This window comes from Hetaerina americana, unplaced genomic scaffold, assembly GCF_022747635.1.
Source record: "Hetaerina americana unplaced genomic scaffold, ioHetAmer1.1.p SCAF_9, whole genome shotgun sequence".
NCBI lineage: Eukaryota > Metazoa > Arthropoda > Insecta > Odonata > Calopterygidae > Hetaerina > Hetaerina americana.
Genome location: NW_027287538.1, coordinates 79,025,887 through 79,053,208, shown reverse-complemented (window position 1 = coordinate 79,053,208; position 27,322 = coordinate 79,025,887). Strand labels below are relative to the sequence as shown.

The window sequence follows — 27,322 nt, the reverse complement described above, 5'->3', positions numbered from 1 at the left end:
TCCATTCAGCTAAATGTTTTGTAGGATTTGGAAGTGGTCTTCAGAATATATTTAATCTTAGATGAACCCCATGCATGCATTAAAATAATATTTTGTTCATTTTGACCAAATGTTGATATTTGGATATTATCATTGCTGTATTTATGATGTAATGAAGCTGAGAAGTTTACTTGCCCCCATGAGATCTTTCCTGTAAAATTGATTGTGTACTCTGAAAACAACAGATAACTCTTGATGCATTAGCATACATTGAAAATATTGTATTTTAGTAAAAAATATTTGTTTAATATAATGCTCTTACTAAGCTTGAGTTCTAATTACAGTATCTATTAGAGATAGATAGTTAGATATAAATAGATGCTAGATATGATGCCCCTAGTCTTCCATTATTTAGACAGTTTAACCTTTTACCCCGTCTGTGTATTTATATTTTTACTATTGTAGTGCACACAACAATGATCCTAAAGACTTTCCCTTCTAATGCTGACATTCACAATGACAGTACTTGTAATATAGACAATCTACACATCAATTTTGTGCGCACAAGATGCACCTACCATGGCCCCATGAGCGTGGACTTATTTTGTACAATAAACTTCTCTGAAATCTAATATGTGTTTCGTGACCTTTAAGAGTAAATTAAGATATTTTTTATAGTGTGGTGGAGTAACTTTCTTATAATCAAGGAATGTGTCTGTATTCAGCTTGAATTGTATCCTCATGTTTCTATTATTTTACATATATATATGTACCTATACCACATGGTTGGCTGTTGAATAAATCATGACATGATATGGTATGATATGATAATTTCTAACTCAGCCATCTCTCTTTGCTTTCCCAAATTCAATCCGCCAAGTCACTTTCTCAGCAAACTCTATCATGCCAAGGTATGACTATTACTAATTAAAATATTTTTTGCTAGTTGGTGTTAACTAGCTACTGGTACCCCCCAGACTTGTAGAAATTAGCTTATACCTGTGCATTCTATAAATAAAATCTGCTGTACTCAATCAGTCCTGAACTCTTTGGATTGCCATTACTGAGATTTATTTTTATCTGTTGATTTTTCTTCAGGCATACAATTACAGAAATATTCTATCTTTGACAGAGGCAAATAAAAACTGATTAAAATTAAATGTTTATGATTACTAATTTTCCATCAAATGGCAATGTAAATTTCATTTAATTTTACTTTTAGAGTTTCCAATATCATGTAATTTTGTTGCTTATGTATTAACTTATTGTAAAGTAGGACAAGTTTGTGAACTTCCTGATATCTTATAACTCTTTGCTCATTGATACTTAAGTGGTTACACAATTAAATCAAAATGTATAATAAATGTACTAGCCTAAAGTTGTAATACAAAGAAAATCATTTAAAATTAAACTCATACCTAATACAGGACTTATTCCTAGGTAATTTCATTCATTTTGTTGTTCATGAAATGATTCATATTTTTAAATGGATTTGGTCTTAAAATATGTACTGAAGCATATCAGACTGGGGGCTATAAAAATCTATCAATTTTGCAAATTATAGATCAAAAATTAGTTGAGAACTTCAGTTATCTAACTGTTACTGGGGAAAGGCAAAAAGTAAAATCCAGAATTTTATATTTGGTAAATTTACAATATCATGTTGTCGATCAAACAATCTGTAATGTATTTTCTTAATAGATACCAACCTGCTAAAGAATTATGCAGTTACATGTGGCAAGTATTGCTTTGAATTTTGGCCACATGGGCATTGGATCATGTTGTTTAAAAAACAGTTGCATAAACTTAGATGTAGTTAACAATGGTTTTATGGCTACCTAAATGAGGCAAAAATTAATATAGAACACAAATTAAAGTAGATTCTTCTCAATGAAACATGAACAGCATTCAACTAGAATATTGATGGCAGTTCCTTTGACTACACTAACATTTTATATGTTCAGCGCTAATTAAAACACAATTACTTTCAGTTAATTTAAGTATTTGGGGCAACCAGTGAAAAAATATATTGATCACAGTTTACGTAAAAAGTGCCAGAAAGAAAATGTACTGAAAAATATAATAAAAAATATTAGCTCCAACAATTTTTTGCAAATGCACATGCAATATATGGAATTTAACAAGCCTAAACACTGAAAAATTTTAATCACAACTTTTTGTGTAGAAGTAAAATATATAGATAATATTTTGGTAAAATATGTATGAATACCGTTGTTTCATCATTGAGTGTTCTTCAATAACTCCGTGATTGCCATGCATGCAAAAATTGCCAGGGCATATATGAGATGCAGTATTTATTAAAAATATCTTCAAAAAAATAATTATTTGTAACATGTTTTCACATAGTAACTATTTTGCTGTCATTCACTGCAAATTTGACACTCATAGGTTAAAAAAAATAAAATTGTATTGCTATAAATCAATTCCAAGTCATTGAAGGTACTAAGGAGAGAACAAAGGTTTCTCCATTTTTCATTTTCATCTTCATAATGATCTATAATTCATCCATGAGAATCTAAGAGATCACAGTTATGTTTCAATGACTAATATTTATGAATTCTGAAGAAATACCAGTACATTATGAAAAGCAGTTTTTTTATGGCTCTCGTATATTGTGCTCAGTTTTGAAATGAGAATGTTTGACTTCCTAGTAAGTTCCATGGCTTTGGATCAACCTCTTGTGGAATTCATAACCTCTGCTTGATTTTCAATGCTTAGTGTTCTTCCTGTAATTCTTCACTTGCCCTCTTTACACTTAGTGAAGAGGAGAATTTTATGAGCTGGGGGAGAGGGAGGGTTTTGGGTTATCATGGCTGGTTACTTAACGTCAAGCATTATGTTATGCATTAAGCACCCTTCTTTTCTCTCTTGAGCAACACACTTGATTAAACATCAGCCAAACATTTGCTCTCAGACATGTGCCAGTACAGTATATATTAGTTGGAAAAGAAATATACAGTTCACTCATTAATTAAAAATCACATTAGAGACAAATGTAATAGTTATTCATTTTTATAAGTACACAGCTTTCCAATGTATGGAATTTTTCTTATTTAAAATGTAATGTTCTCATCTTGTAGTCCTCACTGTTTGAAATCATGGTGAGAACATACTAAAAATACTGTGGCTGTCCATTTTGACTAAAATGATGTAAGAGAGGCTAAAAGTGAATAGTGTTATTCCAAAGTAAGAGTTGAGCATATCTACATCCTTGTATTACATTGTGTCTGCATGTGCTGTGTCTGAAAATTAAGTGTATATGTATGTCCTGAATCAAATGGTGCTTTCTTTTTAATAAATATTCATTGCATATTAGTCATACAAGGTCCCCTTTTTTTTAATTTCCAGGTCCTCCTGGACCAATTGGAGAGCCTGGATTGACAGGGAGGCCAGGGAATCCTGGTACCTTGGGACCACCAGGAGAACCAGGGCCTCCTGGAATCCCTGGTTCCAGAGGGCCCACTGGATTGTCAGAGAAGAGAGAGAGGAGATGATGGTGAGCATCTACTCCTCTGATTATTCATGACACTCATGCACAGAAGAGATCAATCTACAGAATGATACACACACACGTGTATATATATATATATATATATATTTATTTATTTATTTATTTTTTTATTATTTTTTATTTTTATTTTTTTTTAAGGTAATCTACCGGTTAAGGTAGTTTTTTGGATGGACACAACTACCAAACAAATATTTTATTACTCCTAGTAAAACACAAAATCCATCATCCTACACCATTATATCAGGTCCCTCTTCATCTCTGAGTACTTTCTTCCTCCCTTCATCCCGTCCAACATCCCTATCCTGTTCCTTCCCTTTCCTCTTTTGCCCAACATTCTACCCTCTATCACAGTCTTCAACATCCCACTACCGGTTAATACCCCCTTCATCCACTTTTCCTGCCTCCATAGGATTGCTCCCAACAAACCCCTCTCTTTGCCCACCATACCAAGTACTTCCTCATTTGTTTTCTTCTCTGTCCATTTCACCTTCTCCATTCTTCTCCACACACACACACACACACACACACACATATATATATATATATATATATATATATATATATATATATATATATATATATATATATATATATATGTATAACACTTAGCACTAGTGGACACAGACAAAAACACAGAAACACACAAAAAAGAGACTCACTATTTTTCGAATTTTCGGTGGTCGTTGCCACCTTTATCAAGGAAGAGAGGGACAGAACTCAACTCAGAGTTCTGTCCCTCTCTTCCTTGATAAAGGTGGCAACGACCACCGAAAATTCGTAAAATAGTGAGTCTCTTTTTTGTGTGTTTCTGTGTTTTTGTCTGTGTCCACTAGTGCTAAGTGTTATACATTATTATTCACGTCCGTGAGACTTTCAAAAAGTGTTATATATATATATATATATATATTTATTAATTTATTTATCTATTTATTTATTTATTTATATCTTCAGTGGAACTTCACTTGATGAGCACCTCACACAACGAGAATTCATTTAATGGGCAAAAATATTCACTGAATGAGTGACGTTTCCCATAACGAGTGATGAGGGAAGTCACAGATTGATTGTGTGCCTTCTGCTTAAGTTTGTGTTTAGCACTCATTCCACTAGCACCTTAGTCTTGCCTTTTATCACACATATTTCCAAACTTCAGTTCAGACGTATTATTAGTTACCTACTCTGAGTTACCTGCCATCAGATATTTAGCACTAAATAAAGCAAATAATCATGATGGCAAACAAATGGTAATCCGTTGTTGTGCCAAACAAAAAAGACTAAATCTCAGAGGTGTTTCCCCAATTAAAAGACACATCTTGTTATACTTCCCTGCTCCATGACCCAAACCCACTGTAGCTGAAGGAAATCCTGTCCTTCCTAACTAAATTGGGGCCCAAAGTAGACCTCCAACCCACCGACATGCCCGTTCTTTCACCCCATAATCCTAAGATCCTCTTAGACTAATACTAATAATCGATTCTTGTGTGAAGTTATTTGTATCATTTGTATCATTGGTATTAGTATTCCTGGATATTATGTTGATTTATTTGCTTAGGGCTATGTGATGTCATGATGAATTTTATAGGTATCACTTCATCCACAATACTTAGATGGTAATAGCCAGTTGGATATCACATGGAAAGGTGAACTGATTGTCCAAATGTTGTTCCATTGCATGCTTCGATAGCATATAGTCATAACATAATTCTGCACTACACAGATGCATCATTTCCTTAAATTTCTGCATCCCAAGAACCTGGCCAATCTTCAAGTTTAATTTGGTATTTTGCCAGAGTTCTGATTGCTTTCAAACAATTTACCCATGTCACTGAAACCTTCGGAGCTTTTCAATAAGTGTCTAAGATATCTGCATATTTTGTAAAATAAAGTTATCCACATACTTCATAATAATTTTGAGAGTCAGCCCACTTGAACCCACTGCCAATAAAATTTTCATTTCATCGTTCTTTGAAAGCTTGTAAAATATCATTTGGCCTGAACAATCATTGCATATGCTACAGACATATATGCTGTGTAATGACATTCTGCTTTTGTTGGAGAGCATTACTTTTACATTAGCATATGACATCACAATCATCTGATAGTGATTTCATTCGCCAAACCTAGTTCCTTTCTATGTATATTGCTGACATTCCAAGTACCAATAATCCAGGTATCGTCATGTCCATTTCTTGATGGGCTAATCTTATGGGCTAGTCTTGGCAGTACCCTTGCCTAATGCTGCATTTCCAGCTAATGATTACAGAACACTTTTTATTGATCAGATTTTGCTTATTTTTACCAACATATGACAATCAAATCGAAAGCCTTGTCATATGTCATACCACAGGCCCACTTTCTCCGTTCTAAACAAACTGTTACCCCTTCAGATGGGGCTGCCTTCATAGACACCATGCTACATCATTGATGCTTGACCATTATAAAGTAGGTATATACAGTAGACCGACACACTATAATGCATAATCATTGATGATAAAAAATAATAATAAGAGTAATGGATAAATTATAAATATGACTGCATCCATACATCAAATTAGCAAAATTTTATCCTCAACACAAATGAAAAACAAATATATAGAAATTACTGCAATATACTACATTCATGTACATATGTATGCCCATGCAGTATAAAAATAAATATTAAACTCACAGTTAGTACTGGCCAGCTAAAGCTTAGTAATGGAAATTTTTAAACGCAAACTCCTATCCTGGTTTCTTGAGAATTGTGTTAATGGGGATTCCTTGTGTATTAAGTTTAATGCTTTCTGTCCCATAGGTACACCTGGAACTCGAGGCCCACAAGGTCCTGATGGTTTTGCTGGAGGTCCTGGAGGCTTTGGTGATAAGGGTTTCCCTGGAGTGAGTATCGTGGGCCCCCCTGGATTCCCTGGTCAACCAGGTCGCAATGGAGTGAAGGGATTACCTGGAGACAGAGGAGACACTGGTCTCATTGGTAAGGTTTTCCCATTAAGTTAGATTTTTGTCACATGATTGTTCTGAAAATAGAACAGAGAAATTCTTCTGTCCCACGGGAGACCTGGACATGGTAGCATTGTTTCAAAATGTTACATCACTACATCACTGAGATGTCCATTTATTCACTACAGGCACCAAAATTCCTTATTACTATGGTGGAATATTGTTGGTTCATTTTTGTGTGGGATACTAAATGTACTCACCTAGAAACTGAAGAATTATAGCAATTATACCACAATTTTTATTTGAGATATTTTAAAAGTAAATCATGATTACTTTCACTCATTATTCTAATAGATCTTTTTTCTTTCACAGTAAATATTTAGGCACTTGTGAAAATAACAAACAGGAAAATCAATGAAAATGGAGAGGAATAGTATTTTTTTTGTTTTTACCACTAAATAGGTGGTCACCGAAATACCATTGCAAAAGAAACACTTGGTTTTTCCACATAAAATATTTATGTGGACCTGAAGATGACGCTGAGCGTCGAAACCTAGGTGGTGAATAAATATTTTATGTGGAAAAACCAAGTGTTTCTTTTGCAATATGTATCATTTCCACAAAGTGACGCCTGAAGTTATCTCCTTCACTGAAATACCATTTTATGACACGAAAGGATACAATTATAATGCAAAGAGCATGTGGCATGCCTAGAAAAGATTTATTTGGAGATTAAGGAGATCATTCAGGGAGTGTCATTAGATATTATCTCACAGTACAGACCTTCCTTAATACTACATAAACACTTCTGCATTATGTACATGAAAAGTTTTTTAAATGGTAGTATCTCTTCATTTTAATACATAATGGTAGGTGGTTATCCTATCTAATGCATATAAGATTAGAACCTTTTGATGCCAGGGACAATTTGAAAATTTTACATAGATGCCGTGGAGACTCCTATTTTTATGTGTGTGGGAGCTATTATTCCTAATTAAATGAGTTTTATGTTTTTTTTACATGCATGGTACAATAATATACACACAGTGCAGTAAGTATTTCAAGACTTTTTAGAAATAGAGTGACAATGAGCATGATATTTTTTTTAATAAGTTAGAGAAATTTGTAACTAACTAATTGAAATTTTAAATGCATCATGTAGTCAGAATCAGGAGTCAGGACAGGGCTTTCCAGGATACCTTATCATTGAACGATTCAGAGCAGAATGAGCCAATATTTTAAGTCTTGAGAGCATCTTGACTTAAAAAATGCTTTAACTGCTGTGCTTTAAACAGTTATGCCTTAAACACTCTTGGCAGCTGTGCATTATGGTTATTTATATGCACATGTAATGCATGGCCTCATTTTCTGGGTTCCTCACCAAAAGCCAGTGCTATATTTAAAATTTAAAAAAGGGCTGTTCAAATAATATGCAATCATCTTTTAATTCACCCTGCGTAAAAAACTTTACATTTTGCCTCTTCTATGTATGGCAGAGGCATTACAAGGGTAATTCAATAAATTAGTGGCAACACAAAGGTAGGAGCTGTTATGAGCAATATTTCACCAAGAATGCTTGGAACATCCACCGTACAGTCTCGACTTAGCCCCCAGTGATCTTCATCTGTTCTGGCCCCTTAAAAATTATTTTGGGTGGCTATAAAGGTTACTCGTTGGCTGCGACAGTAAACAAAAGACTTCTCCGTTATCTGTTGGCTATCAAGGACTTGCGAAGAGATGGGAGAAGTGTCTGAATGTGCAGGGTGAATATGTGGAAAAGAGACATATTTCAGAAAATTAATTTGATTATTATTGCCTCTATTTACATTTATTCAGTTTTTGGAGTTATTTTTTAACTTTCCCTCCTGCATACCAAAATCATCAGTGTTAAGTGTAATAATATTCAGTGCTACAAAAGCAATCAAAGCTATCATCCTTAATGTACTAGGACCTCAAAAAACCTGCACCATTTGTGAGGGCTATAAATATGGGCCTCATCTTTTATAATAAATTACCTGGCAATGTGAGAAATCTCAACAAAATGTCCCAATTCAAGAACGAACCCGGTGAATATCTCTTCAAATACATGCTTTTTTCTGTTGACAATATCTTCAACTATAATTTCCATTTTCACTATATCATGTGTTCTTGTTGTATCCTACATTTGTACGTATAAATCCTTGGACAAATAAATGATTGATTTAAAACAAAAAGTAGATGGAAAAAGAAAAGGGATAGACACTGACCCAAGATGCAATGAGTGTGAGGAAATTTAACTGAGAAAAGATGGAAAGAGAGCTTGATTGGAACAACGCTGGGAAGATAGAGAAAGCTGGAGATTGGGAATCAGGAAATGGCAGAGGCATTAAAAAAATCTGATACATGCACCTGAATGCATTCTTTCTAGAGCATGATTTTATATTTTTGCATTCATAGATATTATATTGTACACTCAAACTGATTAATTCCTTGTTATTTTCCACCCAATAGGTCCCAGAGGTTTTCCCGGGGAAGGTGTTGCAATTGAGGGTCCCCCGGGTGAGCCTGGTCTTCCTGGCATGCCTGGATTGCCAGGGCCTGATGGATTGAGCGGTAGACCTGGATTTGATGGATTTAAGGGTGAAAAAGGAGATGACTGTGGGATATGCTCCACAGGTGAGGGTCTGCCATTATTATTTGTTTGTCAGCATACAAAGGGTGTCAACCCCCTTTGATTCTCAAGCCTATAGAGTGTATAGAGCCTATAAAGTGTGTAGAGCCTATAGAGTGTATAGAGCCTATAGAGTATAGAGCCTCATAGCCTAAATTCATTATTTGAACGTGAGTGGATACCAAAGTTGCAATTCAAATGCAATTTAATCTGCCTGTGGTTTATGCTTAAATGCACATTTGAATGATGGCATTCTACCAACATCTTATTCAAGAAAACAAAACATCAAATAATTAATGGCTTCATGTTTTTTTATTGTGCCGAAGAAATTCATTTTCACCTAGTGAATAACATTTTCCATGCTGTCATGTAAATGTTTCAGTCATATTACTCATCTAAGTTGACTTTGTAAAACAGTCCTACCATGTTTTCATGAGTAATACTTAATCCCCTGCAAGTTCTGTAGTTACCTACCATTGAAATTAAAAACCCCTGCACAATATTAGCTTTTACTTTATTAATATGAACACATAGGTGTCATACATAGTTTGAGATTCTTACTTTAATGTACTTTTATATCTGCACCTATTTTTAATGAAATATTATGCAATGGGCACAAGAAAATTGTTGTTTATGGTTTTTGGCAGTTATGAGGCTCTTTAGATCGCACCATGATCTGTATGCCAATGGTATCCCAATAATCCACTCTGGTTTGTGATTAAGAACTTTCAGGATTGAATCACCAGAGTTGAAGCATTACTCAACATCACTTGTGTCCTTGGTTGTGTAAAGAGTGTTTTTTTTTTCAATTTCTACTGTCCTTGGGATATAACAGACACTCTTCCTCCTCCACAGCGGCACCTGGGGTCAAGGGTGAACCTGGTGAGCCGGGCAGGAATGGCATTCCAGGGGTGCCTGGTTTTGCTGGCCTGGCTGGTCCAAGGGGTCTTAAAGGTACACGAGGAAGGAAGGGATCTATGGGATCACCAGGATTAAATGGACGCCCAGGGGCTGCAGGTATGTCTACTTCCAGAGAGGTATTGAAGTGGGGTATGGACAGAGAGTGTAAAACAAACCACAAGTTGAGAGAGAATTGATTGAAGTTGAAGACAAAGACTTATGATGGCACCTTATAATGTATTTTCCAGCATATAGGATACACTTTTTTTCTCCCTCAAAATATGAGGGTGAATCTTATGCTCCCCATATTTCTTGCCTGATACTCAATATTATGAGTTGAAATTTGTGTCTAAAACTTATGATTTATAGTAATATGCATTTTATGTATTCTATTAAATTTTGTATTTTTGTGAGAGTGGTTTCAAAAAATATTTCATTAATTTTTTCTGCTCAGTAAAAATAGTTATAATAATAATAATACATTTTATTTTCCCAAATATCATATTACAAAACATCAAGTGCATGTTTTTATGTACATGATATAAGGCACGTCAAAAAGGAATGCAATACATATAGGTTCAATTGGGATATAAAATATTGTGCTAATAATTACATTAAATATAACATGCACACAAACATTGAACGTAACATAAACATAAATATCCATTCAAATCACAGAGCAATAATAAGACTAGGAGCAATGATATAGACTAAGCAAGACTAAGAGCAGTGCTATAAAGTAAAAGAATGGCCTCAATGATGAGGGACATTATTGAGATATTCGTCATCTGAGTAGAACATGTTATATTGTACTTATCTTTTTAATTTATGTTTAAACGCAGTACTGACCTTAGTAAGCTTTATACTTTTGGCTAATTTTTATATAATATGATACCCATTTCCTTGGATCCTATTTTAATGCTGAAGTGATTTCTAATCTTGCCATAATGGATTTTTGCCTTCCTCTGTTATAATGATGATGATAGTTGGAGTTAAGGAAATAGTTGCTGATATTATTATTTATATGCAGAATTAAAAACATAATATAAATGCTTTGGAGTGGTATCAAATTTCATTCCTGGACTACTGGCCTCTATGGAGCATTATGAAGTTTCCCAGTAATTATTCTGATGGCTCTCTTTTGCATTTTAAAGATGGTTAGAGAAATGGCAGCTGAACCCCAAAATATTATACTATACTTTATATTTGAATACATATTCCCATAGTATAATTTAAGTAATACTGCTAGCAAGGAGTCTCATGCAGATGTCTTTATTAATAGAAAGTGGAACTAAGTAGGGTTTTGACGTGTGTATCCCAAGAAATATTTGCACACAAAAAAATGCCTATCAATTTACATTCAATCGCACGCTCAATTGATTGGTCATTCATTTTCACTGGCAGACTACCTGTCACATTCTTATTGTGTGAAAAGTACACCGTTTTACTTTTATTTAAACTTAAGTCTAGGTAGTTATATGCTCACCTCTTATTTATCGCAAGTGTAACAGACCTTGATTTTTCCACAAGGCTGGGACAAGTGTGTGTTGATTATTATTATTTTTATTATTACTTTTTATTTGCCCAGAGATCACAATGCAGAAATGCCAGGTGGGTGGAGTATGTACATGATATAAGGCACGTCAATGAGGAGCAAAGACACAGGCTCCTTAAAGATACATAAAAGAAATTATGCTCATAGTTACATAAATGTTTGGCACAAACCCATGAATATTGGCTGTAACATGCACATGCAATATCAAATTCAGAGAAATCATTGATCACCAACATGAATCAGACCATGACCATTGCTAGAAACTAAAATATGAACTTACTGGTTGGGAATATTGTTGAGATATTCGTCAACCAAGTAGAACATATTGTGCTGTAGATATCTTTTTAATTTATGCTTGAATGCAGCAGTTCCCTTTGTATCCTTGATACTTTTGGGCAGTTTGTTATATAATCTGATGCCCATTTCATTGGGTCCTAATTTCAATGCTTTAGTTCTTATATTCCCAGAATGGATGTCATTCCTTCCTCTGGTGTAATGGTGATGATAGGCAGAGTTAAGAGAATAGTTGCCAATGTTATTTTTGATATATATTTTTTTAAGGTAATCTACCTGTTAAGGTAGGTTTTTGGATGGACACAACTACTAAATAAAACATTTTGTGACTCCTAACAAACACAAAATCCAGCATCCTACCCTATATCAGGTCCCTCTTCATCTCTGAGTACTTTCTTCCTCCCTTCATTCCATCCAACATCCCTATCCTGTTCCTTCCCTTTCCTCGTTTGTCTAACATTCTTCCATCTATCACAGTCTTCAACATCCCACTGCCGGTCAATACCCCCTTCATCCACTTTTCCTGCCTCCATAGGATTTCTCCCAACAAACCCCTCTCTTCGCCCATCATACCAAGTACTTCCTCATTTGTTTTCTTCTCTGTCCATTTTACCTTCTCCATTCTTCTCCACACCCACATTTCAAAAGCCTCCAATCTACGTCTATCGTCCTGCTTCAATGACCACGTTTCCGCGCCGTACATAGCTACGCTCCATATCAAAGTTTTTACGAGTCTTTTCTTAACATCCTTACTCAACGTTCCTGTCATCAACTCCCTCCTCCTTGAAAGCCTCTTTGCCTAGCGCAATTCTTCGCCTTACGTCCCTACTACTTTGACTGTGTTGGTCCAAAACACTACCGAGATACGTAAACCGTTCTACCTGCTCTAGTTTTTGCCCTCCTACTTTAATGTTAAGCTTAGCCTTTTTCTTTCTAGAAAATCGCATAACCTTTGTTTTATTAATATTGATTCTCATCCCATACCTGTCGCATTGAATTTCCAATTCACTCAGCAATGCTTGCAACACCTTGGCTGACTGTCAAACTAAAGCTTGGTCATCAGTGAACTTAACTGATTTTACGAATTCCCCGCCCACTTTAATTCCTACCTCCAGTTCCACCCATGCCTCTTTAATCATTTCCTCTACATACAGGTTGAACAGCAACGGTGATAATGGGCAACCCTGCCTTACACCTCTTCCTAACACTGCCCAACCGGACTCCCCGTTCCCCACTCGCACCTGAGCAGTCTGAGACATGTACAGGTTGTGGATTAGCCTCCTATTCCTTCAATCTATTCCTATTTTCTGCAATATACTCATTAGTTTTCCCCAATTCACTCTATCAAATGCTTTTTCGGAATCTACGAAGCAGGCAAATACCTCCTGGTTGTATTTTATATTCCTCTCGATTAATAATCTCATTTCTGCAATGGCATCACACGTACCTCTCCCCTTCCTAAACCTAAACTAGTCATCCCCTAAGTAATCATTTTTTATATATAGAATTAAAAACATAATGTAAATGCACGGGAGTGGTAGCAAATTTAATTCATGGAATTGGCCTTGATGGAGCATTGTGAGGTTTCCTGGAGATTAATCTAATAGCTTTCTTTTGCATTTTAAAGATGGTTTGAGAAATAGCAGCTGATCCCCATAATATTATACTGAATGTTATATTTGAATAAATTTCCCCATGGTATAAATTGAGTAGTACAGTTTTACTTGTTGATAATATTACATTAGTGTCATTAGCAAACAAAACTGGTTCTATTCCTGTATAATCCTTTAAGCAGTTAGGTAGGTCATTGATATGTATCAGAAAAGGGAGTGGCCTTAGGGTTGAGAACCTTGTGGCATGCCTCTGGAAACTTGGTATACTTCATATGAATGTGTTAACCCATCTACTAAGGACACTAGCTTCTGAGTAATATTGTGGATATAGGGCTTCATCCAATTTAGACGGATGCCTCTAATTCCAATTCTGTTGAGTTTAATTACAGGGTGTGGCAACATAACCTCCTTTTTTCAAAAGCAAAATGCTTTCAGAATGCTGTAGAAGCCTATTGTGGTTTGCATGATCAAAAACCTTTGACATATCAAAAAACAGTACAAGAGTTTTGTGTTTAGCATCTAATGATTTAAGTATGTTGTCAATTGCCTGACATATGGCAGTCGTAGTAGACCTTTCGGATCTCAATCCATTCAGAGAATTGCAAAGTAAGAAATTTTTTTCAAGATAAGACACTTGTTGTATATACGAGGCCTTTTCAAGTATTTTAGCAAATGCATTTTGAATGGCTATCAGTTTGTTTTTCATTTATACAACCACTACTTTTGTAGATGGGCACTACTTTTGATTCTTACAATTGGCATGGGAAAATCCTTTGCATCAAAGATTCATTAATTGAAAATGAAAGTGGAGCTTTTAAAGCTTAAAAAAAATTAAAAACAGCTTAACCAGGAATGTCATCAAGAATTCGCTGAATTTGTTTCTGAAGTGTGGAGGCAAGTAGTTTTTAGGTTAGTTTCAGAACAGGGCTTGACAAACATTGATGAGGGTTAATTTGCAATATGTGCATTAGCTTGAAAGGCAGTTGGGCAAGGAGCAGTGTTATGCTGGGTGCCTGTAAAATTTATAATCCAGAGATGAATAGCATGGCAGTGCTACTTTTAGAGTTGCTAGGTTTTGGGAGAGCATAGTGCAGATTTTTCTTACCTCTGGAATCATTAATAATTTTCCATGCAATTTTGGACTTATTATTAGAAGTTAGTTATTTAATATCATAATAAGTTCTTTTATTAGGAGAAATTAACTTGCGGTACTACTTTTAAAATTCCTTATAGAGTAAACTCTACTCATCGTTGTTAGAAATTTTATTGGGGTAGCATTTTTTAAGGATCATTGAGTAGTAATATATTTCATCAGTTAACCATGGCTTACATTTACTTTAATGAGGTAATTCCTCATTTGTCATTGGAAGACTCCAGTCAAAATAATGCCTAAAAATTGTATAAAAGTGATTCACGCCGTTGTCTTTTGTCTTAGAATCATAAACATTGTCCCAGTTTTGGAAATGTGAAAGGAGCAGAAGATGCTGCAAATTTCCATGTGAAAATGATCACTTACTATAAGTTTTATCATTCACACTATCCATTGGTAGGGTTAAGTTAATACTGCCAAACTATGGTCTGATTTTCCTTAGTGGCAAATGATTGTTATGATTTTATCTTGGTCAAAGTTAGTCACAGAAGTCAATTAGGGTGACAGTTGAGGGAGTTACTCTGGTAGGATTATTATTGAGACATTTCATTCCATAAGTGTTGAACAAATTCAGTGACTTGGATCTGTGAGGAGAGTTTACTAAGAGATCATAATTGATGTCACCATTCACCACAAGCATTTGATTGTTTGCATTCAAAGAGCTAATAAGTTGATCCAATTTTTTAATAAATGCATGAAAATCACAAAAATAAATATGCAGAATAAATTTTATCCAAATTTTTTGTGATTTCTTACACTTAAAAATGATAGCCTCACATAACTGATTACCAGAAAGCACATTTGCCCATTGATAAATATATGGCTATTTTGTGGTGCCAATAATGAAAAGCTCTGTGTGCCAATATGGCTGATTGTCTCTAGGTATGGCTGGATATCCTGGACCCAAGGGTTTCCCAGGTGATGTGATCATGGTAGCTGGCAATGACACTGGTCGCATAGGACCCCGTGGAGACCGAGGTCCACCTGGCCCACCAGGATTGATCGGCTCTCCAGGGCCCATTGGACCCCGGGGACCAGATGGATTCCGTGGAACTAAAGGAAAGCCGGTCAGTAAGTTGATCCTGTGACCACCTACTAATGCAATGTTGTATATAACCAGTGCATTGAATACTAAAATATAATATGGGATTTTGGAAAGAAAATCTGAATAGTGGAAATGATGGCAAGATTTTAAGATAATGCTGAAGGCTTTCCCAACATGTAGCTGGTAAAAGCTCCATTGCGCAACTGGGAAGATTCTAAGGTGTAGCTCTTTTGTTGACCGCACTGTCATCTCCAGTGCTGAAGGCATCTTCATGTGAGGCTGTTGTCAAAAAGACAGCCTGCGAGATGGAAACTTCCCAGCATTAGAATGAATCCTTCATCAAATGTCAAGATGCCAAAATTAAATTTTCTCTCATGCATGTAGTTTTAATTTAATATTAGTGCTAAGGTTAGTAGCCTTATGTAGTAAAGTATGTCAAATTGGTCAATTTCCATAATAAAACTGACACAGTAAACTCTTGAATATCCCTGTTAGGATTTTCAGCATTTTGCAGATTGTTCATGCTACTTTCTTTTTCCAGCCCCTTAAAACTTCAACAAAACAAACATCATAAAGATAATCAAATGTTTTGAAACTTCATGTAATTTTAAAAAAATACAAGTATCAAATACCTAGGGTTACTCGAAAGATTTGATTTTGCAAAATAAAAAGTTGCCATTAGTAGTAAATGCTCTATTTTATACATTTTTTACCATCTATACTTACCAATAATCATTTATCTCACATTCATTAGCCCTGAGAAGTCCATGTATTTCTTTAAGGTGGACAAATACATAGTTTTGCTATGCAACCAATAAGTCATCAGCAATCTAAAATGCATTATTTTAATTGGAACAATATGATGATTATGCTTCGGTGTCAGCAACCCTTTTTTAAAATTCATTTTTTGCCAGTCATTTGTTTTTTCCTAGCTACATGATTGGTTTAGCTTTCTGAGGGAAATACGTTCTATTATTCACTTTATGATAGTTCTGCATTCTTGGAAAAGTATTATTCCGTCCATAATTATATGAATGGCTGAAAAACTGAATAAATTGTTCTTTCCATTGCTAAATAATGCAAATTGATGAGATTGATGTATATGTGCATGTATATAAATTTATAGTATGACTATATTTTCCACGTATATTTCAGTTATCCGTGTTTTTCGATTATCTGTGCTCTATCATGCATAGACTAGCATGGATAATATCAAGAGCTTACTGTAACTAGGTACTATTTTGCTGTAATAATATGTGATATGGTTAATTCCAAATGTACCATATGTGGCATTAAAAATATCGAAGTTCTCAAAAACATCTGTTTATTAAATGCCACTTACATAACAACAAAGTAGGTGATCAATATAAATCCTTCTCTAATTTTAGATATTCTACTTCTCCATGTGTTTGATTACAATACAAATATTTTGGTTTTAGAGTGAACATAATAACGGCATGTCATAGCATCCTTTTACTAAAAGCAATATTTAAGTAATATACCATGATTAGCATGGCAACGTCCATTATTAGCTTAGAAATTCAAATTCAAATTTCATTAATTATTTTGATTTTTAAAGTATGATCACAAATAAATGGTGGAGTAAGGAGTAGAGCATTAATGAGAATATTAGTATGAATAATGGATAAAATCCTAAAAAAAAATAATAATAAGACATTTATTTGTCCGGAGATTTGTTCCATATTCATACATACATAAATATAGGACATGCCAGATATAAATTTCACAATTTTAGAAGAGATAAAATATATATATATATATATATATATATATATATATATATATATATATATATATATATATATATATATATATATATATATATATATATATATATATATATAATATAATATTTTTATTCATCCAAGTGACACAGTGCATAGTAGCTCTAGCAAGTGTATAGGACATGTCATGGTTTACAAAAAATAGAAAGTATTACAAGAAACAAGTGTTACAAGGATAAAAGGAAGGAATGAACATTTATGAATTAGGTCTCAGGTATTCTTTGATGCTGTAAAAACACTTATCAGAGAGGTATTCTCGGACCATTTTCTTGAATACTGGTTCACGCTCTTCTTTTTTAATACATATAGGTAGGTTATTATATAATTTTATACACATTGACTTAGGACCATTTGCAGCCATGGTTAAGTTTGTTGATTTTACATGCAGGTTGTTGCATTGTCTTGTATTGTACAGGTGAATGCTATTGTTCGTTTCAAAATCTGCACTATAATTTTTAACAAGCATTATAGATTGATAGATATATACACAGGGAGCAGTTAACAATTTTAACTTTCTAAAGAGAGGTCGACAGTGTGCATAATAATTTTCATTGCACATAATTCTCACCATCTTTTTCTGTATCTTTAGAACACTGAGAAGGTGAGAGGGCAGTCCCCACAATACAATTCCATAAGAAATTCTTGAATGAAATGATCCATAGTACAACATAATCAACACATTTTGACTTACAGTGTGTCTTATTATGGAGAGTAAGTAGTACACAGAATTTAACTTTTTAATTAAGTTCAAAACGTGGAAATTCCATTTGAGGTTACAGTCTACATGAAGTCCTAGGAACTTAAAATTACTTACAAAATTTAAATTACTACCATATGTTGAAAAAGAGTTATCAATTGTGCTGTGCAGAGATGAGAAGACCACTGCATGAGTTTTTTCAACATTGAGAACCAGATTATTACATTTGCACCATGTAGACATAGTTTTCGTCAGAAGATCACCAGCCACAGCCAGATCCCATAAATTTTTACTGGGTGTCATTGCACTCACATCGTCAGCATAAATAACACATTTTTTAGAACCATTTAACTGCAGCTGCCCAGGAAGATCATTAATAAAAATTAGAAAAAGTATAGGTCCAAGCACTGACCCCTGTGGTACCCCTCTGTTGACCTCCAGGGGGGTGGAGAGGTAAATTTCTCCATCATTTTTGTAGGCCACCCTTTGTTGCCGATTTGCAAGATAGGACTTTAGCCAGCTCAGTGCTACTCCCCTGATGCCCAATAGCTCACATTTTGATATCAACTTACTGTGGTCTACAGTATCAAATGCTTTGCTCAGATCATAGAAAATTCCCAAAACCTTACATTTAGAGTCAATCTCTTGAATTATATAATTGATAGCTTCAAAAAGAGCAAGATTAGTAGACTTTCCCTTGCGGAAGTCAAACTGGTTGTCTGATAGCACATTTTGGCTTTCAAGATAATCAACCAGTCTTTTGCAGAAAACACACTCGAGAATTTTACCAAATTGTGAAATGATAGATATTGGTCTATAGTTTTTTAAATCGTTTCGGTCCCCTTTGTTCTTATAAATTGGTAAAACCTTAGCCATTTTAAGGGAATTCGGGTAAATGCCCTCAGCCAAGGACTGGTTCACCAGCATTAGCAGTGGTGCTAGAATGAGATCTCCACAGTCTTTTAATAACTTTCCAGTCACACCATCAATGTCAGCAGAGTGTTTTTTCCCTATCTTATTGAGATAATAGCATAATTCACTCACATCACAGGGTTTAAGATACATTGATGTATAAGTTGCATTATTGATTGACATGGGCCCTGAAGGCACAGGATGTGGGGAATTAGGTAGAGACAAAAAAGCTTTATTAAAAGCATTGGATATTTTACCTGGTTCCGTGATTAAGTTGCCAATGTTATCATTTACCTGGAGAGGCAAAACCATGGAATTTAAGTTGCTGTTGCTTTTTATGATTTCCCATGCTACTTTTGAGAAATTAGAGGCATTCCTAATCCGCCTATCATTATACTCCTTTTTTGCCTGCTTTATTAAATACCTGAACTCTCTTTTTTGCTGGGAGTAAAGCTGGTATGTTGTGCTGTCACTAGAAGATTCAATCTGTAAGTACATAGTTTTCAATTTTTTTGACATACTGCGGATTTCGGGCGTAAGCCAGCTTTTCTTATTACCTCTCCTAATTTTAACTGGCTCGTAAGGAAAAGCAAGGTTTAGGTAATGTATGAAGTAACTGTAGAAGACTTCGAAATTTTCATTAACATTGGCCAACTGAAATGACCCCACCCAGTTGTGCTGGTTAAGCAACACCCGAAAATAGTTAACATTCGACTCACTGAAGTACCTCTGGTATTTAAAGGCCCTGGATGATGATGATGAAGCATTTTTACACAAATAAAAAGTAGACAAAATCACGGAGTGATCTGACACTGCAGGATCAAATACTTTGGTTTCAGTACTGCTTTCAGGATAATCTGTGAAGACATTGTCTAACAGAGTTTTACTCTTTGCTGTTATCCTGGTAGGGGAACTTACTAGTGGTTTCATGTTATATGTGTCAAAAACTTGCAATAGTTGTCTTTGATCTTTACCATCAACCATCAGGTTGCAATTGAGGTCCCCAGTAAGTATAATTGAGGGTCTGGACGATGTAAAAGCCCTCCAACACAAGCTCAGTTCAACTTGCTACTTATTAAGACACCTGTATGAAACTACAAGTAAAACTGTACTACTCAATTTGTACTATGGGGAAATTTACTCAAATATAACCTACAGTATAATATTATGGGGATCAGCTGCTATTTCTCAAAACATCTTTAAAATGCAAAAGAAAGCTATTAGAATCATCGCCAGGAAACCTTACAATGCTCCATCAAGGCCTATTTTCCATGAATTAAATTTGCTACCACTCCCATGCATCTACATTATGTTTTTAATTCTATATATAAAAAATAACATCGGCAACTATTCTCTTAACTCTGCCTATCATCATCATTACACCAGAGGCAGGAATGACTTCCATTATGGGAATATAAGAACTAAAGCATTGAAATTAGGACCCAATGAAATGGGCATCAGATTATTTAACAAACTACCCAAAAGTATCAAGGATACACAGGGAACTGCCGTATTCAGGCATAAACTAAAAAGATATCTACAACGCAATATGTTTTACTCGGTTGATGAATATCTCAACAATATTCCCGACCAGTAAGTTCATACTTTTAGTTTCTAGCAATTGTAATGGTCTGATTCATGTTTGTGATCAATGATTTTTCTGAATTTGATATTGTATGTGCATGTTACAGCCGATGTTCATGGGTTTGTACCAAACACTTATGTAACTATGAGCATCTATTCTTTTATGTATCTTAACTGAGCCTGTGTCTTTGCTTTTGAAAAATTGATGGAAGAAAGACCATTAAAATTCCTCATAAAAAAATAAAGTTCTTTCTCAGTCACAGCATGGTTTCACAAAAAATAAAATGTAGGAACTGCATGCAATGATTATGTGACTAAAATTGCCCGAGGTTTAAGTGATAAAAAGCATGTTATAGGGATAGATATGGATCTATCTAAAGCCTTTGGTTCTGTAAAATCTAGCTTTCTTTTAACTAAACTAGGACATAATGGTATCAGGGGAGTAGCTCATCTCTGGCTTACATCTTTTTTGGAAAATAGGAAACAGTATGTAGAAATTGTTCGAAAAAATGGTTCACTAACAAATCTTGAAATAAAAACAAATGAAAACTATCAAGTATGGTGTTTCACAAGATTCCATATCTTCACTTTTCCTGGTGTATATGAATGACATTGAAAAAGCCCATAATCTCTCCAGAGAATAACAACATGGTGCTCTATGCAGATGGCATAAGTCTAATAGCAGGTGATACGAAATCATCTCAATTAGAAAGAGATATGTATGCTATGGTGAATTCAGGTGCTCAATTGCTGCGTATAAATAATTTCAATGAAAACATAAATAGAATACTCACACTTCAAAAACGGGCATTAAGGGTTATATTTAAACTAAATGTAAGAAAATCCTGCCGGGAGTACTTCAAACGTCACAAAATCATGACCATTCCCTGTATCTATATGTATAATGTGATTTTGTATGCCTGCACCAAAACCCCTTTACTGGTCAGATATAAGGATCTTCACAAGTACGACACCATGGGCAAGGATAATCTTCGTAATGGCCATTGCAGAGTAGCAGCACTACAAAAAACCCCAGAAGTTTCAGCAAGACTGCTGTTTATTCGACTTCTTAAAGAGTTAAAATGAATACTCCCCCAAGAAAATAAATTCAAAAAAATGTTTAAAAATTTCTTTTTAAATAATTTTTTTTGTATAGCATCCAAGAGTACATAGAAAGAGCCAATGTAGGGAATTCTGTTTTTTAAATCTTTAGTACTCATAAATGTCATGTACATTATTATTCCTATGAATTTGTATATATGTTAATGCACCTATAAATGTAATTGAATCTTAATGAAGCCCATACAATTATGTATTGTTCTATGGCAAATAAATCTATCTGTCTAAAGACTAATGGACAAGGTACTGATTATTGCCTTAAGTTTGCACAAATCATAAATAGAATTATTAAAAATGAAGGCCTACATTTTTCAACCAGAGTGGCCATCAACCATATAAAAGAGTTGGCATCTACATAAGCAAGGATATTCTATATGTATTTTATACCCTCAGAATGTTATTAATTATTATGACAAAAATACGGGCCCCTTTGTTTAAAAAAGAATTGAATTAATATTTGGTTGGAAAGTGTTGTCATAATGTTCAGGAGTTCCAAGAGTGACTATTTTTGCATATTGCATGATTTTTTTAACTATCCTATGCTTACACATAAGTCATTAGGATTGATAAATTATTATTATTAATGATAACGATAAATAACTTCCATAGCTTTCCACAAGTACATTTGATAGGCATTACACTGCACTGCAGCATCTTCCTGATAAAAGTGAACAAGCAAGATTAAGGTTTATGGCGCAAGGAAAGAATGGTCGGGAGCGGGGAGACAGGCAAGTTTTGAAGCTCCTCAGCCCAATCACCTCTGTTCTTCCTCGGAGAGGAGGAGGGGGGGCATGGGGGATGTGGCGAATGGGAGGGGGGGGGCAAAATGAAATTGGGTATTCCTGGCATGGTTCACAGTGGCAGGGTGAAGGAGAGGAGGGTGGTAGGTGGTAGTTTTGGGGAAACCCTTAATAGAGGATTTCTAAGAAGGAAAGCATTGGGCAAGTGTAAAGATCAAAGGTTTTCAACTTTTTATTTGCTACATGATATATTTTTTAAATGTGTATGCATGATGATTTCTAATTGTTTGGGTGCGGTCACCATCTAGCCTTTCATCACTTTCACATAGTACTTTTGGATGAAAACAATATGATGTTCATTGTCCATTAGGTGTGTAGTAATGTGTGTTTCAGCATTATTGCACCTGAAACTTCCCAGTAGACTATTATTTCCCACCTCAATAGATATTATACGCACAATTTATGTTATGCCGATGTGCCTGTGGCCCTGGTTGTCATTATCTTCTACTTATGGGCATGTTAATTGTTCCAAATGTCTTCCTTATTGTATAAGATTTAATTAATTAAATTTACTTTTTTCCTTTGGGTTTTGATTTTATTTCATTTCTTGTTTCTTGTGAGATTCTTCATTTAGTATCTTTCTAGAGTTGATACCCTTGAGTAGATGCACTCTTGTAGTATCGTTATTGCAAAGGGTTATTCCAGAGCATTTTTAAAGGTATTACCTCAATCATTCAAATATGGCAATCATTGTTATCATATTTTAGATTTTTTCCTTGATTTATAGCCTTAAAAACACAGTGCACAATGTGAACGAGTGATTTCAAATTTGACAATCAAAGTGCAGCTTCATGATTGATTGAATTTCTCTAATTTTAATCTGTTAGCATAGAATAGTGATTTTAGCGACTGCTTTAAGTTGGCTTACAGATAAGAGTTCCTAAGGTATACTTCATACTTTCAGGCTTCACTTCATGGAATTGTTTGTTGTCCATTTTAAAAGAGTTGGTAACTTTGTTTTTTAACTAAAGTCTGTTGAAAATCACAAACTCTATTAATATGGTCCCTAAGGTACAGGTCATTAAAATAATTATATGTATCATTAAAAAATGGCCAACCAACCTTTCTCTATAGTTAAAGTTTTCATGGTTCCTAGGGATTTATTATACTTAAGTCTGACTCTATGGGTTCCTGCCAATTTAATATTCACTCTTGTCAAGTGAACATTCTTACCTTTCTTGGTTTTTTGATATTTTTCTTTATTTTTTTGCACTTTCAACTAAACCAAGACCAGTCAACAAGTCAATTCTAGTGTATCTGCCCAATAGTAATTCCATGGTTCCCATTGAGGCTTGATTAAGTTCAAGAGATAAGGATACACAATGCACATTTGCTACCTTCCTGTCCCGCCAAATTTAAACATTTATGGACAAAATAAAATAATATGAAAATGCAGGAAATTTTAATATGATGATTATGCCATTTATTTTTGATAATAGGGGATATTTGGTGATGTTGGTGCTCCAGGAAGAGATGGAATTCCTGGTAGAGATGGACTTCCAGGAGCCCCTGGTGATAAAGCAGACGTACCAAAAATTTACTTGAGAGGTGACCCAGGACCGAGAGGTGTCAGGTAATGAAGAAAAAACTACCCCAGCACTGATTTGTTTTTCAATAAGATGAATCCTTTACATGATGTAGTGGAAGACGTTTATATATTCAACCGATAAAAGATGTGAACCTCTATTTTGAGATTTTAAATTCCATCCACCTTCATGTCAAACTCAAAAATAATCAAGCTTTGAAATTTTTTTAAATATTTGTGGTGAATAACATCAAATTCTTTGAATATTTTCACATTTTTAATAATATAAAATGTCAAAAATGAGAAATGAATAGCAAATTCATCTTAACTTATTATCTACTTCAGAATTATCTTTAGCAGAAGAATTTGTATGTCATTTTTAAAGACCAAGCAAATTGATGTCAGGGAAAAAGGACAAATCAATGAATATTAAGCATTTTTTTACTGGTATTTAATCTCATTCTCTCATACTATTGTTCCCTATGGCAGATTTAGCATTTTTTAATGTTAAAACACTGTAGCACTGGTATTTACTTGTTTTAGAAACTAGTTATGTTTCTCTAAATGCACCATAGAACCAAATCAAAACATTGAAATCTCATACTTTGGCAAGACTCAGGTCACAGAAGAAGGGAGAAAACTTTTCTATTGTGAAAAAATTGGAATGGGAAGCTAATATGTATTTGGCATTGACAAGAGGGCTGAAAGAGAGTGAAAGCTGGAGTGTGTTACATTAAATGCATTAAATTATCATAGCACCCATTTGTTGCAAATTTACCCTGGGAATAAATACACATTAATTCCATGATAAACCTTAATTATCTCATAAAGTATTTTTTATTTCTGGCACATTGATAGAAATGGTGAGTAACGACAATTTTTGGTTTACATGTGTATGGGAAAATATTTGTTCAAACTCTTTTTGGATTGTGGTGCATACAAATTTAATTCATGGATGGTTTCACTTTCTTTTCCATAATCATTATTTCATATAAGAACCCGAGAACCCTTTCTTTTTCATAGTGTTACAAATCCATAAAAATGACACAGACATTCATATAATGCATAATTTTTGTACATTGTGTATACAGTAAACTCTCGATTATATGAGTGCAGATCATCTAATTTGCAGATTATACTTTCTATTATCTCTTCTCATTATAAACACAAACTTTGCTAATGTGTATTTCACATTTTATCAAAGCTTCAATAATAAGCTCATTCCTGATTATTTCACGAGAGGCAGTGTCGTAGTTTTCTTTCCCCTACCCCCCTTTTTTTATGCCTAACTATCCACATTTCTGTAACTAAACTGAACATTGATGACAAATGCATTCCCTATTCCCTAAATATCCTAAATCTTAGCTCTCTAACTTTGAGAAATATTTTAATTGGCATTAGACTCTAGAGAAATATTTTAATTGACTTCCTCCAATTCACTGCTACCTTCTGGAAAATGTTTATTAATTATGCCAAATTTGCTCTCTCAACTACTTTTTACTGCCTTTTCTATGTTTGAGATCAAACTGGCCTTATAGTCCTAACTGGTCATCATATAGTCCTTAAATACCTCTGCTTTTTCTCTTCTAGGGATAGGAAGAAACACTGATTAAATTTAATCTTTTATCTGAATTCCTCCTTCATAAAAATTCCTCCCTCCGCATCATCCTGAACCTGTGAGCAGTCCTGAAGGGGTGTCATACAGCCATATTTGATTTCATTTCCTTTAGTTCCATCTGAGTCAAGTGTGCTTGAACCCAATCTATCTTCATGGGGATCATAATAGCTTTCTAAATTTGCTGGCCCTATATCTTCAGCATATAATTATTTTATATGTTTTCTTTCCCTCTTTTCTGGCCCTTTTCTGCAATGGTAGCATTTTCATTGTTGCTTCTCTGATAATACACACACTTTTCTTTCTTTCATCCTAACAGTGTTTTCCCATATTTAAAGGGCATACTGTTTTCTCCCTGTCTCTGTTGACTTTCCTTATTCCTGCTCTGCTCTTTCCACCACATTTCTCTTGTCCTATAAGTTTCTCACCTCAGTTTATCCATAGAAAGATAGAGATGCTTAGGAAAGGAAAAATAAAAATTGCAAGTTTTGAGTGATAAAATAATAATTGATGCTTCAGCCACTTTTTCCGTAGCAAACATATTTCTGCACATATTGATTCAGGAATCCTTTGGGCAGCTTTGATTAAACTGAAATACCAAATGAGTTCTAAAATCCCAAGCTGAATTGTAAATGGTAGAGCTCATTTCCATTGATTCTTCTTTTACTCATGCTGCAGTGGTCCTCCAGGACAAAGGGGTCTTGACGGAGAACCTGGAGAGCCAGGATTGTCATCTTCAGCCATTACAGCAATGCAGGGCAGACCGGGTAAACCAGGGGATACAGGGGAGCCAGGTAAGTGAGCTCATGTTCAAGGAGGGAATGGATGGGTGATTCTTTCATAGGCCAATAAAACTGATGATTTCATATTTGATTGGTTTCAATTGATTTGCAGAGATTAAGGACATTTTCCTAATGGATACTGTCACTGCTAGATACAATTTGCATTCATTCTAATATTCACTCAAATTATAACAAATGTTTAAGTTGAAATAAAATGCATGTGTAAGACTAGGTTCAATTTTTTGGGAGAGGTTAGTGGGGGTGCATGGATTGGTTTGGCATGGAGAAGGAAGGGGTGGAAGTCATAGATCTTAGGGACATTGGGCACCCCTGCTGTTCCTGAAAACATGGTTGCAGCCATGCTGTTACATTTTGGCATGCTTGGCTATTCACATAATTGGACAAGGATTTTCATGTTTCATGCATCGGAAGGAACTGACTATCATGAGTGCTGAAACATGCAATTGCTTTTGACAATTCTGTAGTCTCCAGAGCAATGATGCAGCATTTGATTTTGGAGCAAGATGTTCATTCCAAAATATGTGCATATCATTTACCAATGGAAAACTTATGAAGTGACCTGTATCAGGAGACGAAGTTATTTACAGACATGAGCAGGGGCATGGAAGTGATAATCCGAGGAGAAAAGACAGTGGCTAAGAAAAAGCAAAAGAAAACATCAGGCCTTGTGGAATATATTCTCCTTAGTAAGGCACAAAATTGAATTTGGAAATGTGTAGCTTTAAACCATGAAAGAACTTTATTTTCCCACGGCTAATTTGTGAAATAAGGGAGATTTTGAAATTGCCATAGAATTTTATCTGAAAC

General features: G+C 34.6%; 1 protein-coding gene across 1 annotated transcript in view; it reads left to right on the top strand.

Moving 5' to 3' along the window:
• Window positions 1-27,322, top strand: part of LOC139698618 (collagen alpha-5(IV) chain-like) — a 133,980-nt gene that overhangs the window by 63,672 nt on the left and 42,986 nt on the right. Inside the window, 8 exon segments of the mRNA XM_071597461.1 lie at window positions 3,349-3,478; window positions 3,480-3,496; window positions 6,306-6,482; window positions 8,939-9,103; window positions 9,954-10,115; window positions 15,493-15,677; window positions 24,012-24,145; window positions 26,391-26,506. Of these exon segments, the coding sequence (XP_071453562.1) occupies window positions 3,349-3,478; window positions 3,480-3,496; window positions 6,306-6,482; window positions 8,939-9,103; window positions 9,954-10,115; window positions 15,493-15,677; window positions 24,012-24,145; window positions 26,391-26,506 (1,086 nt within the window).